This window comes from Bufo gargarizans, chromosome 4, assembly GCF_014858855.1.
Source record: "Bufo gargarizans isolate SCDJY-AF-19 chromosome 4, ASM1485885v1, whole genome shotgun sequence".
NCBI classification, from domain to species: domain Eukaryota; kingdom Metazoa; phylum Chordata; class Amphibia; order Anura; family Bufonidae; genus Bufo; species Bufo gargarizans.
The window spans coordinates 380,937,041-380,951,721 of record NC_058083.1 but is presented as its reverse complement, the minus strand read 5'-3'; the positions used below and the strand labels follow the sequence as shown (position 1 = coordinate 380,951,721).

The 14,681-nt window shown below is 45.1% G+C and overlaps 1 protein-coding gene across 2 annotated transcripts in view; it reads right to left on the bottom strand.

The window, feature by feature from the left end:
- Positions 1 to 14,681, bottom strand: part of NPHP1 (nephrocystin 1) — an 89,486-nt gene that overhangs the window by 30,004 nt on the left and 44,801 nt on the right. For both annotated transcript variants that reach the window (XM_044292287.1, XM_044292288.1), the window contains exons 12-15: positions 8,491 to 8,619; positions 6,054 to 6,128; positions 5,824 to 5,934; positions 3,141 to 3,223 (exon numbers count right to left, since the gene is read on the bottom strand). In XM_044292287.1, coding sequence (XP_044148222.1) covers positions 3,141 to 3,223; positions 5,824 to 5,934; positions 6,054 to 6,128; positions 8,491 to 8,619 — 398 coding nt within the window. The remainder of the gene's footprint in view (positions 1 to 3,140; positions 3,224 to 5,823; positions 5,935 to 6,053; positions 6,129 to 8,490; positions 8,620 to 14,681) is intronic.

Below are 14,681 nucleotides of genomic sequence, written 5' to 3'. Positions count from 1 at the left end.
GTTAGCAAATTGCGGATCCGCAAAAAAAAAAAAAAAAAACGTATGACATCTGTATGCCATCCATTTTTTTTTTTGCAGATCCATTGTAACAATGCCTAAAACAGACAAGAATAGGACATGTTCTATATTTTTTTTTTGCGTGGCTACGGAACGGACATTTTTGGCGGACCTATCCGCAAAAAAAACAGAACAGACACAGAAACAAACAACGTTCGTGTGTATGTAGCCTTGAGTGAAGAAAATTGGCTTCTACCTCACGGGTTGTTTTTGCCTTCCTCTGGATCAACTTGCAGGATAATAGGCTGAACTGGATGGACGGGTGTCTTTTTTCAGCCTTAGGTAGCTTACATGCACACGACCGTATGTGTTTTGCAATGAATGGCTCTGCATCCTATTCGGAAAAAAAAAACGGAACGGACACGGAAACAAATAACATTCGTGTGCATGTAGCCTAATAAACTATGTTACTATTTTACAATGACTTAAAGGGCATCTGTCGGCATTTTGTACCTATGACACTGGCTGACCTGTTACATGTGCGTTTGGCAGCTGAAGGCATCTGTGTTGGTCCCATGTTCATATGTGCCCGCATTGCTGAGAAAAATTATGTTTTAATATATGCAAATGAGCCTCTAGGAGTAACGGTTACAGATAGAGGCTCTACACTTTGGTTGACAGGGCCAGAAATGATGACGTTTACACTGGCCTTGACAATAAAAGTGCAGGGGCGTGACAGAGAGAGCTGAGTCTAAGAGTAACAGCAACGCCCCTGTTGCTCCTAGAGCTTCATGGATGAGGAATATGTTCAGGGATAGACACTTTTGTCTAACTGCGTACCTATTGGCTGGCTTATTTTGAGGCACCTCATAGGCCACTCCCTTTTCTGTTAAGCAATGCTCCTTTTTAGGGCTAGGTGCAGGAACGTTCTCTAAACCTAGATGCGCCATTTATACTAAAATCTAGGTGCCCTCACATTAGTAAATATGGGCCAATGTGGAACATGGATAGAGAAATAGGGTAGCATAAGGAAATGCAGGGACATGGCAGCTCAGATGAATGTAATGTATACCAATCTGACAGAAGATGATGTACCTTTACATTACAGTGACTTACATTTAACAGTGATGTTTAATTTTTGTAAATATTAGGGGGACCCCACTTTCAAGGGTTTTTCCCCATAAGTGATATTTACTAACTATACACAGGATATGTGATAAATGTAAGACCATTGAGACTTTACCGCTGGGAACTCCATGAAATCTAGGACAAAGGTCCTCCTCACTGTATGACCAGGTCTATGGGGCAGCACAGCATAGCACTCATCTATTTTCCGCAACCCTGTAGACTTATAGCAGAGCAGCATCACGCACGCCTGTCCGCCACTTCATGCCGCCTCACTGCAGCAGTGATTTTTATTTTTTTTATCGCAGAATCCTCAAAGCAATAATACAAGTGCAAAGTTGGGAGGTTTGGGTGCCTTCATTGGGTCTTCGACTGCCATGGAAACCCATTGGCACCCTGTGGTGCCAGTGAGGTGACAGAGGAATCCTCCTTCCTCTATCTAGCCATAGATGCCACAAACAATGGCAACAAAGAGGATGAAGAGTCGGCATTGGAGCTAGTTGTATGCTACTGATGACACCCGCTGCAGACAGCGTAGGCAAAGTTTTGTGCTATGGAGGAGTTATTGACGGACCTCTGAAGAAAAAAAATATATGAAAAAAAATACTTCAACCTGTATGATTACAAAATTGCTGCTTGTTGCTTCAGTGCAGAGGTGGATGTGCCTGCAGGTGCCACTCTCCTTATTTAAGTCTATAAGAAATTTGGGAAGAATCGAGGACTGGACTTTATTGAATAACTAATAATTGGTCATATTGGAATAAGCGGTTGCTGACAGCTGCACCGAATCTGCGTGCAGTGATTACAGGACCTTCATCTGATAAAACATTTACTCTACAGCATATAATGTGGACATGTGTATCATGAGAATACCCCCCGTCTATAGACTAATATTCTCCTCTGATCAGAAGAGAATTCTGTAACTTGTAGCTTTGGAGATGATAATAAATACTACATTCAAAGCATTTACCACCAAGAAAGATTCGAAAGCTTAACCCATCATCTTTACTCATTACGGTAGCCAGCTTCAGCAGGAAACTTATTTCTATTACATTAAAAAAAATTGTAAAACATAGACAAATATGAGCTATGTGATGAGTCACATGCCCAATGTTACTCCATTGTAGAATCATGACTGTGAAGGAATAGGTCTTTTTTTGGGGCTCCCGTAATGTCTTCCTCAGCCATATTATTCCCTGTTTCATTTGCACAGCTAGATGCATTTCTATCACAAGTAGGAAGCGTCTCCCTTCTGTGCAATCTGCCAGTACTGTATGCTGTGACCTCACTTTCCACTATGTTTGTTTTGTTCTAGAAAGCTGATAAGGAGGGAGAAATCAGACTTAGGGCTCATGTACCCGGCCGTGGTTGTATTGCAGCCCGCATGGGTCCGCAACCCAGGAGATGCGGTGTGGAACGGAGTAACGGATCAGAAGCCGAAGGAAGCACTACAGAGTATTTCTGTGGGTTTTCTGTCCGTGCCTCCGTACCGCAAAAAAGTAGTGCATGTACTATTTTTTTGCGGTGCGGACAGTTGGATGCGGATCGTGGACCCCATTCAAGTGAATGGGACTGCGATCTGCATGCAGCAGCCCCGCGGTTGGTGCCCGTGCGTTGCGGTCTTCAGCATGGGCCCGGCCGGTACACGTTCATCTGCATGAGGCCTTACAGACACACAGGAGCTTCTTTGCTCTTCAGAAGCAGTGTAGAAGCAGTTCTCTTATCAGGCTCAGGATCTCAGCTAGCTCAGACACGACCCGATTTCCTGTGAGCCGTCTTCTGAGTCCCTGTTACCGGGCACAGATCTTGCCTAACAAGAGACAGAGGACTGCAAATTAGGTGGAAGTAAGACCCCTAGTGGCCATGACTTTACAGTTGTTGTTTTCCCAGGTGGATGAAGACAAATTTTTTAAATGAAGTGATTTAGAAATTTACTAATTACACTGTTCTCTTTAAATTCAATTTTGTGAAAGTACAGTGACTCTTTACTATCAGAAACATAAAGGTCTTCAACCCACCTGGTAGGTAATGGAATTCCATTCATATCAAAGAGTTTTAAAAAAGTCCATCCACAGCTTAACTCTCCCCTCTCTCCTGTTGACTGTAGAGGAGGAAAGGAACAACATCAGCTATCCCATTCTGCCCCAGTAATTCTGCTATATATATTCACATTTGACAGCATATAAAAGCAGATTCTTTTCCACTTTAGTAATATATATTGGTGAATTCTGTCATATACAAGGGAACAGTTACAACATTTTGGAAAAGTCATGTGGATATAAAATGAACTTATTGACACAAATCCCCTTCTGTCTTAAAATTTCCAAAATTTGTGCAAGTACCCCAATCTACCGACCACATCTACTGCATGTAATAGTGCTGACTATACAAAACTACCCACCGGTCTCTAAATTTACCTCCCCGGGGAAAAAGGATTACACATGCTGAAGCTAACATCCCTAAAGATAGGCAATGGTCGCTGTTGTCCCAACATGTATCTGATGGTGATGGGCAATTTTAACACTACTCTATTGCATAAACTAACCAATGAGGAAAGGGTCATGCTTGGAGCTCTAAGGTCTAATACGTCCAAAAAGGACAGAGTATAAAACTCTGGACAGCAGAAGACTGCAGAAATGGACACTGTCAGCAAGTAGTGGTCCACCATTATTAGGAACTTGTGAACTCATGCACCCCATCGAGAAGGTGAGCCATCACTGGTGGAGAGCTCACCTTTAGGTGTCCGGGGCTGCCCCATTAATAACACTGCCCAAACCATAGCATGCTGAGATATCTAGTGGAAGGATGGGTCCATGCATTTCTAGACCAGAGAAGGAGTGCATACTTGTATTGTTCTTAAAATGTAAAACCAGGAACTGAAGAAAGATAAAGCTAAGGATAGGCCACCAATATGAATAGATCAGAACCCCCTTTACTCTATCCAGTGGTCAGACTTTACGCAATCTATATACAGTTGCAAGAAAAAGTATGTGAACCCTTTGGAATGATACGGATTTCTGCACAAATTGGTCATAAAATGCGATCTGATCTTCATCTAAGTCACAACAATAGACAATCACAGTCTGCCTAAACTAATAACACACAAATAATTAAATGTTACCATGTTTTTATTGAACACACCATGTAAACATTCACAGTGTGGGTGGAAAAAGTATGTGAACCACTAGATGAATGACATCTCCAAGAGCTAATTAGAGTGAGGTGTCAGCCAACTGGAGTCCAATCAATAAGATAAAATTGGAGGTGTTGGTTACAGCTGCCCTGCCCTATAGAAAACACACACCAGTTTTGGGTTTGCTTTTCACAAAAAACATTGCCTGATGTGAATGATGCCTTGCACAAAAGAGCTCTCAGAAGACCTATGATTAAGAATTGTTGACTTGCATGAAGCTGGAAAGGGTTATAAAAGTATCTCCAAAAGCCTTGCCACGGTAAGAGAAATTGTCTATAAATGGAGAAAGTTCAGCACTGCTGCTATTCTCCCTAGGAGTGGCCGCCCTGTAAAGATGACTGCAAGAGCACAGCACAGACTGCTTAATGAGGTGAAGAAGAATCCTAGAGTGTCAGCTGAAGACTTACAAAAGTCTCTGGCATATGCTAACATCCCTGTTAGCGAATCTACGATACATAAAACACTAAACAAGAATGGATTTCATGGGGGGATGCCACAGAGGAAGCCACTGCTGTCCAAAAAAAACATTGCTGCACATTTACAGTTTGCACAAGAGCACCTGGATGTTCCACAGCAGTACTGGCAAAATATTCTGTGGACCGATGAAATCAAAGTTGAGTTGTTTGGAAGAACACTATGTGTGGAGAAAAAGAGGCACAGCACACCAACATCAAAACCTCATCCCAACTGTGAAGTATGGTGGTGGGGGCATCATGGTTTGGGGCTGCTTTGCTGCGTCAGGGCCTGGATGGATTGCTATCATCGAAGGAAAAATTAATTCCCAAGTTTATCAAGACATTTTGCAGGAGAACTTAAGGCCATCTGTCCACTAGCTGAAGTTCAACAGAAGATGGGTGTTGTGCCAGGACAATGACCCAAAGCATAGAAGTAAATCAACAACAGAATGGCTTAAACAGAAAAAAATACGCCTTCTGGAGTGGCCCAGTCAGAGTCCTGACCTCAACCCGATTGAGATGCTGTTGCATGACCTCAAGAAAGCGATTCACACCAGACATCCCAAGAATATTGCTGAACTGAAACAGTTCTGTAAAGAGGAATGGTCAAGAATTACTCCTGACCGTTGAGCACGTCTGATCTGCAACTACAGGAAACATTTAGTTGAAGTTATTGCTGCCAAAGGAGGTTCAACCAGTTATTAAATCGAAGGGTTCACATACTTTTTCCACCTGCACTGTGAATGTTTACATGGTGTGTTCAATAAAAACATGGTAACATTTAATTCTTTGTATGTTATTAGTTTAAGCAGACTGTGATTGTCTATTGTTGTGACTTAGATGAAGATCAGATCACATTTTATGACCAATTTGTGCAGAAATCTATATCATTCCAAAAGGTTCACATACTTTTTCTTGCAACTGTATAAGGTCATAAAAATGTTGACAGGTGCATACAAGATGTTAGAGGATGAGTGTGATAGTCCCAAGGCAGGTAATGAAAGTAATACATAAAACAATTACTAATTTTTTCCCATTTCAAGGAACACTTACATTGCGAATATAGGTAACACCAACTTCAAAGAGGATTCCTATTTCGGGGGACTGACTGCAAGACCTTACAAAACAGTCCCCGTCCAGCAAGCTAGGAAGTATACCTGCGACCTAAACACAAAGTCACAATCTTAGATGTTAGATGAAATGCAGGATTTTAGATCTGCTTTAGGATACAGCACTGTACTGAACTAGTAATAATCTGTGAAGAAGATGGATAAAACATTTACCCTTGGAGAAAATGTCCATGTTCTTGAATTTTTGGGGAGCCATGTAGCCCTCACAGTTTGAATGTTGCTTAAAACCTGAAAATACAAAATTGCATGGAATATCATTGTACGTATATGGACTGGATAGATGGATAGACAGACAGTTAAATATATCATTGCAATGTCTCTTAACTCATGCATGTCCATACAGTAACAATCTAAAAGTTAAAAACTGAGGGGGTAATTTACCAAGTTGAAATACGTAAAAAAAAACGCTAGGAAGCAGTCTTACATTTAGAACTGGCGCTGGATGCACCGAAGCTATAGAGAGACCGGCCTCTCTTCATAACTTTGGCGGATCCTCAGCCAGCTATGGGCCTTTATTAAGACCGGCGTCTAAAACATCGGTCTTAATAAATGTGCCCCTGAGACTTTTCTAATTTATGCTAAACCACATTAAAGGGGTTCTCTGGGATTTTGATATTTATAGCCGATCCTCAGAATGGGTCATCAATATCAGATCAGTGGGGGCCCAACTACCAGCTGTATGAACAGGACGTTATGCTCTGTGAGTTCTAGAGCCTTTTCCTAGGCCAGTGACATCACGTTCATCGGTCAAATGGCCTAGACTCAGCTCAGTCCCTTTCAAGTGAATGGGGTTGAGCAAAATACCAAACACCGCCGCTGTTCAATGTATGGCACTGTGCTTAGTATGCTGTGAGGGGCACTGCGGCTTCCTCAAACATCTGATCGGCAGGGGTGCTGGGTTTCTGCCCCCTACAAATCTCATATTGATGACCCATCCTGAGGATAGGCCATCAATATGAAAATCCCGGAGAACCCCTTTAATATTTAAAGAGCACCCATTCAAAAAGAATTTTAAAAAAAAGAACACATATAGGTACTTAAACGTAACCTCTCGCCATGAAAATGCAATGCAGGCATTATGCTGTAGAGCAGGAGGAGTGAAGCAGAACGATTAATATGATAGTTTTATTGGTAATGAGTCAGTAAACCTTTTATTTGTTTAAATCTTTGCTTCTGGCGGCTTGCCTCCCAGGAGAACAAAAGGATCAGTTGAATGTATTCATTTCGCCTGATCCTTGTTTCACTCTGGAGAGAGTCAGGAACTCCCCACACACATTAGCATTTCAGCCAAGCCCACCGAGAATGGCGGGTTTGGCTGACAAAAGTATAATGTGTATGACCACCTTAAGACTTTTATTCAGCCATTCCTTAGGTACCGATGCATCTTAGAAAGCCAAGTGACTAGCAAATATGTTCACAATTACAGCTCCCATAGGAGTTGTCACCAAGATTTCCAATACTATTAAAGGCAAATCCTCCTATTTCGGTAGTGATATATCATCAGTTCTGGCATCAATGAATGTCAAGGCCAGTGATGGCAAACCTTTTAGAGAACGAGTGCCCAAACTGGAACCCAAAACCCACTTATTTATCGCATAGTGCCAACACAGCAATTTACCCTGAATACTAAAGTCCAATATAGTATATCTTCCATGTACTTTATCATGTAGCTATAAGAGCCTGCCTACATTCAGTGCGCTGCCTGTGCTGTTCATAGTGCGCCCTGCGCTGATGAATGGCAGGGAAAGTCTAAGGCATATTGGTACACCATATAGTAAGGGCTCTGAGTGCTGCCTCTGGCACCCATGCCATAGGTTCGCCACCACTGATCTAGGCAGATATATGATCTTACTAGTCACATGTATTTACTGACAATAAATAAGAAAAAATTGCTTAATAAGGCTACTTTCACACTTGCAGCAGAGAGATCCGGCAAGCAGTTCCATCGCCGGAACTTCCTGCCGGATGAGGCAAAACGTATGCTAACTAATGGCATTAGTAAAACTGATCAGGATCCTGATCAGTAGAAAAAATGCATTGAAATGCCGGATCCGTCTTTCCGTTTTCATCCGGCAAAACGGATCCGGCATTCATTTTTTTCCACCTTTTTTCAGTCTGTGCATGCGCAGAACGTAAGGATGGATCCGGCATTCCGAATGCCAGATCCGGCACTAATACATTCCTATGGGAAAAAATGCCGGATCCGGCATTCAGGCTAGTCTTCAGTTTTTTTCGCCGGAGATAAAACCGTAGCATGCTACGGTTTTCTCTTTTGTCTGATCAGTCAAAATGACTGAACTGAAGACATCCTGATGCATCCTGAACGGATTACTCTCCATTCAGAATGCATGGGGATATGCCTGATTAGTTATTTTCCAGATCCCCTGTGACGGATCTCTATGCCGGAAAAGAAAAACGCAAGTGTGAAAGTACCCATAAACATTTAACAATGCTAAAAAATATGTCCAGATTTAGAGATGATTATCTGTAGACATATTATTCATTTTAGAGGGAGGTTATTTCACATAAATGCTACTGTAAAAACTGTAGCAATATATTAGCAATGCTAATGCTCAATAAAAATGCTTACCTTATTTCCATCGAATAGACAGAGTCGCACATGTCTGCTCAGAATCTGGATGCTAGCCCCGGGGAGAGGTATCATCTTACAGCTCCATAATGTTAAAGACACAGAGACTCGAGTCGGAAGTGGCAGAATCTACATTTACAAATTTACAAAACAATATGGTGTTAACATAGCAGACCACCCTCTGAGCAGAGAACAGGTTGAGGAAATTGGAAAAATATTTTTTTTAAAACATGGACAACCCCTTTCAGTGTCATTTTGCTGCAATGTTTATTGTGTCTTGGGTACAGCTGCTGCCACTAGGAGGCGACACTAAAGGTGGATTTACACGTGCAGAAAATTGGGAAAATCATCGGGAACGAAAGTTCCTGCGAAAGCTGGTTCCCGACAATCTGCCTGTCTAAAAGTTGCAGAAGATCACCCGATGAACAAGCGAAACGCAGGAACCGTGCTGTCTAAACAGCGATCTGCTGATCTGCTGCCAAGAAACAAAGCAGCTGGATGAGGTTTGTTATTGTTCTCATACTCAATTGTCCCCATGTAGGGAGGGTGGTTTTCCACAGCCGTGGCATTTGTCAGGTACTTGACATTCCAGATGTTCTGGTAAGGCCTCCTCCCAGCCTATATTCCTGAGAGGTTGCTTCTTAAAGGCTATGGACACCTTGGGCATTTTTTTATTATTGCAATTTACTCGTTTTGGGGTATAAATCATTTTTTCAATTGGGCTTTATTAAAATGTTCAACCATTTTTTAAGATACAAGGGCTGAAAATCTGTTTGCTGAGCATCACTTCTCTGTCTTATCAGCTGATGGCTCATGTGAAGACCTTATATCTGATCTCCTAAACACTCATTATAGCTAAACTCTGATCAAACTGCTAAGAATGTAGCTTAAGATGGATTTAGACGAACCAATAATCGCCCAGATAATCGGGAATGACCATTGGCGCAACCAATTATTGTTTCTGGCCAGCAGATTGTGCTGCCTAAATAGCGATCTACTGCCCAGAAACAACGATTCTGTATGAGGACAAGGGATCGCTACAGCAATCCCTCATCCTTGTAATGTGAAGGAGATGGATGCATGTAAATGCTCCTTCACTGAGCAAGCAGCCGAGCTGAGCAACACTTCCTTCCCGACAATCGGCCGCTCCATCGACCAGTGCACACCCGCCTTTAAATGTACAGAATACTGCTGCATGCAGCAGTATTTTGTATGGCAGAATGCCGGAATCCACACCAGCAACCTGAGAGACCCAGTGGGATCCATCAGACACCAGTGGTGGCCAGCGTATGCTGAATTCAGCGATTCCAGTTTTCTGTTCTTCTACCAGCACAAAAAAAAATTGCATTTTGTTGCATACGTGATCCTAGTCTTAGATTATTTTTTATAAAAGATCAGTCAGATGTTGTACCTACACTGTTTATTGAGTAGGCAGTGTCATACTACAATAAGGAAAAAACGTGATTTTTGTAATCATCGTAAAATCTGTTTCTCTTCCGTTCATTGGGGGACACAGGCTTGACCATGGATATAGTTGTGGCCACTAGGAAGTGGACACTAAGCACAATGAAGTGAGCTCCTCCCCTTCAGCTATACCCTTCTTACAGGGACTAAGCTAAATTGGTTCGTGCAAAAGCAGTAGGAGAAGCAAGACAAAACAAACCCAGAATCACACAGGCCCGCCCGGGCCGTAACAAAAAAGAATGAGTGGGTGCTGTGTCTCCCAATGAACGGAAGATAAACTGATTTTATGGCGAGTACAAAAATCTAGTTTTCTCATCCGTACCATTGGGGGACACAGGCTTAACCATGGGACGTCCCAGAGCAGTCCTCAAGGGTGGGTAAAACAAGAAACCCTCTGGCCAATCAGAGAACCGCTGTCTGCAAAACTCTACACCACAAAGAAGTGTCAGAAGACGCAAAGGTGTGTACTCTATAAAACTTAGAAAAAGTGTGCAAAGACGACCAAGTCGCCGCCCTGCACACCTGAAGAGCCAAAGCCCCATAATGCACCGCCCAAGAGGCCCCCACTGCCCGAGCCGAATGGGCAGACAACCGGAATGGAGGGGCCCGGCCTTTAAGACGGTACACTTCCCCAATGGTCAAGGGAATCCATTAGGAAATGGAAGCCTTTGACACCGCCAGCCCTCGTCTCGGCCACTCTGGAATCACAAACAGAGAATCCGACTTCCGGAAAGATAACGTCTGGGACAGATAGATTCTAACGGCTCGCACCAAATCCAGAGTGTGGAGCGCGTGCTCCCGAGGATGAAATGGGGCCGGACAATATTAAGGGAGAATAATCTCCTCATTTAGATGTAATGCCGACACTACCTTCGGAAGGAAGGACTGAACAGGGCGAAAGACAACCTTATCTTGATGAAGGATCAGGAACGGCGACCGACAAGACAGAGCCACTAGCTCTGAAATCCTCTGGATCGAAGTGATCGCCATCAAGAATGCCACCTTGTAAGACAGGTTCCGAAGTGACAACTGCTGCAAAGGCTCAAACGGAGAGGACTGAAGGGCATTGAGCACTAGATTACAGATCCAACGGAGGACGAAAAAGGGGGCGTAACATGCGCCACCCTCTGCAGAAAAGTCAGAATCGCCAAAATGGAAGCCAAATTCCACTGAAAAAGAATAAAAACTTGCCCTTTGAGGGAGCTGAGAGCCATTCCTAAGTCCATGCCCGACTGCAGGAAAGACAAGAGTCGCGGCAAAGAAAACCACACAGGAGACAGCTGATGCTGCTCACACCACCTAAAGTAGGACTTCCAGGTTTGATGGTAGACCCGGGAAGGCAACGGCTTCCTGGCCCTAATCAAGGTCTGAACAATGGCATCTGAGAAACCACAAGCCTTTAGTATGGCGGCTTCAACAGCCATGCTGTTAAATGTAGCTACCCTAAATTTGAGTGGAAGATCAGCCCCTGCGACAGGAGGTCCTCCCGAAGAGGAAGACGCCAGGGTTCGTCGGCGAGAAGAGTGATTAGAGACGAGTGCCACACCCAGCATGGCCAACTGGGGGCCACCAGAATGACCGGCAGACCTTCGGACCTGATCTTCCGGAGGAGACGCGGAACTAGAGGAAGAGTTGGGAACACGCAAGGGAACGTGAACCGACTCCACGTAATCACCAGCGCATCGCATTCTAGGGCCCAGGGGTCCCTGGACCGCGCTACGAAGTCCTCGACCTTGTTGTTGAAGTGGGAGGCCATTAGATCCACGTCCGGCCGACCCCAACGCTCACAGATGTCCTGAAATACCTGCGGATGAAATTCGCCGGGATCGAGCTGTTCCCGGCTGAGGAAGTCTGCGGTCCAGTTGTCGATTCCTGGAATGTGAACTGCCGACAGCGCCGGAACATGGTTCTCTGCCCATCCGAAAATCATGGTTGTCTCCTCCATGGCTGCTGGGCTCCTGGTGCCGCCCTGGTGATTGAGGTACGCCACCACCATGGAACTGTCGGACTGCACCCGAACCGGACATCCCCTGAGCTAGTCGGTCCAATGCCGCAAAGAGAGACAAATAGCTCTCAACTCAAGCACATTGATTGGGAGGGAACACTCCTCGCGTGAACGGAGAGATTCCCTAACACTACTCCCTAACCCGAGGCTCACGTCCGTTGTCAACACCGTCCAAAGGAGCGGATGGAACGAGCGGCCTGAGAACAGCATCGGAGACAGCAACCCTCACCTGAGGGCCCCACGAATTGGAGCAGAGAGACGCATGGGCCGATACAGGGAGGCTGGAGAACGGTCCCATTTAGAAACATAGAAACATAGAATGTGTCGGCAGATAAGAACCATTTGGCCCATCTAGTCTGCCCAATATATCTGAATCCTATGAATAGTCCCTGGCCCTATCTTATATGAAGGATAGCCTTATGCCTATCCCATGCATGCTTAAACTCCTTCACTGTATTTGCCGCTACCACTTCTGCAGGAAGGCTATTCCATGCATCCACTACTCTCTCAGTAAAGTAATACTTCCTTATATTACTTTTAAACCTTTGCCCCTCTAATTTAAAAAACTGTGTCCTCTTGTGGTAGTTTTTCTTCTTTTAAATATGCTCTCCTCCTTTACCGAGTTGATTCTCGCTGAACAGTCCTGGTATGAAACTGAGCATAGGAAACTGCCTCGAAGGCAGAGACCATATGACCCAGAGCCCGCATGCATTGACGAATGGGAAGAGGACAGGGTCTTAACAAGGAAAGAACCTGAAGACGGAGAGTGGATAGCTTCTCTGAAGGTAAAAACACCTTGGCCTGGAATGTGTCGAACACCATTCCCAGATACGTCAGTCACTGCGATGGATAAAGACAGGACTTCTGCCTGTTCAAAATCCATCCGAAATGCTCCAAGGTATCCAGGACTATGCGCAGGCTGTCCTCCGTCACCCGGAAAGACGGCCTCTTTACCAAGAGGTCGTCCAAGTAAGGAATCGCCACAATCCCCCTGGCATGGAGCAGGGCCATGACAGCTGCCAGAACCTATGTAAAAACCATGGGAGCTGTGGCCAGGCCAAACGGAAGGGGCACAAACTGTAAATGAGCTGCCCCCACAGCGAACCAGAGAAACTTTTGATGACTGACGCAAATGGGCACATGAAGATAAGCGTCCTTGATGTCTATTGAGGCCAGGTATTCCCCCGATTCCATGGACGCAATGACCGACCTCAGGGACTCCATTCAAAAACTGCGGATTCAGAGGAAGCAGTTAAGTGCCTTGAGGTCCAGAACGCGGCGAACCATCCCCTCTTTTTTGGGAATCACAAGAACATTGGAGTAAAACCCTTGAAAACGGTCTTGTATAGGAACTGGAACAATCACCCCCTGCCGCAGTAGCGTGTGACTCTCCTGAAAAAAGGAACTTGCAGCCAAGGGGGAAGACCGAAAAAAACGGGACGGACGGAAGGACTTGAATTTTAGCATGTAGCCTTCTGCAATGACCTCTCTCACCCAGGCATCTGAGACGTGAGCCAGCCAGACATGCTGAAACAAGTGAAGCCGGCCTCCCACCCGATCGGTGGGCGCCAGATGCCGAGAGTCATGCAGCGGAGTTCTTGGGGTTATAGGACTTGGAGCCCTGTGGCTTGAATGAAGGTTTGCGCTTCTGATCCGGGCCCGACCTACCGACCGACCTCTTAGGGCTGGAAAAACTGAGAAAGGGACAAAAAAAGGCTTCCGCTTTTTTTTTTACTTACTCAACCGCCCCCTATTATGTGGTAAATGAGTGCTCTTACCACCTGTAGCGTCCGCAATGATCTCATCCAGGTGCTTACCAAAAAGTCTGCTGCTGTCAAAGGGGAGGGTCATCAGGGTCCACTTTGATGCATTATCTGCCTCCTAGTTAGAGAGCCACAAGGTATGGCGAATAGCCACCAACAGGGCTGACAAGCAGGCCATAAACCTGGCCGCGTCCAAAGAGGCTTCACAAATATACGCACTGGCATAAGAGAGCTGCAGGGCCACATCAGCCAGTTCCTCCGAGGGAACTCCGGCAGCGAGACCCTGACGTAAATTATTCGCCCACTCCCCCATAGCCTTGCTCACCCAAGTCGAAGCAAACACAGGCTGCAGTGCTGTGCCCACTGCTTCAAAGGAAGATTTTGCAAAACCTTCCAGCTTCTTATCTTGAATGAAGCCCCATCCGCCATTGGCAAGGTAATATGCTTAGCCAAGCGGGAAACTGGCAGGTCCACTATAGGTGAGGATGACCGCTTCTTAGTCGACTACTCTGGAAATGGATAAAGGAGGTTAAAGCGCCTCAGCAAGGCAAAGCGTCTATCAAGAAAATTCCACTCCTTGGACAGAGCGGAACCAAACTCCTGGTGGTTGGGAAAACACTTGTGTGCATGACGGGACCTTCTAAAGGAAAAAACTGAGCTAGCCGATGAAGGTGTGGGGTCCTCAACCTGCAACGTCTCAATAACCGCTGTAATAAGATTGTCCACCATAGAGGACAGTTTGTACGACTGACCCTCCAGCGAGACATCATCTTCGTCTGACCCACCCCCCTTAGAACATGCCTCATCCACTGAGGACACGTTGGAGTGCGACTCTCTAGTCGGGGGAGGAGAGGCCGAGGAAACGGAAGAAACAGACATCCTTATGAGGGAAGATGTTCTGACCCGTTTTGCGGAGCGACCGCAATGGGGGTGAGCCCCCTGATCCCCAGAGTCGGACA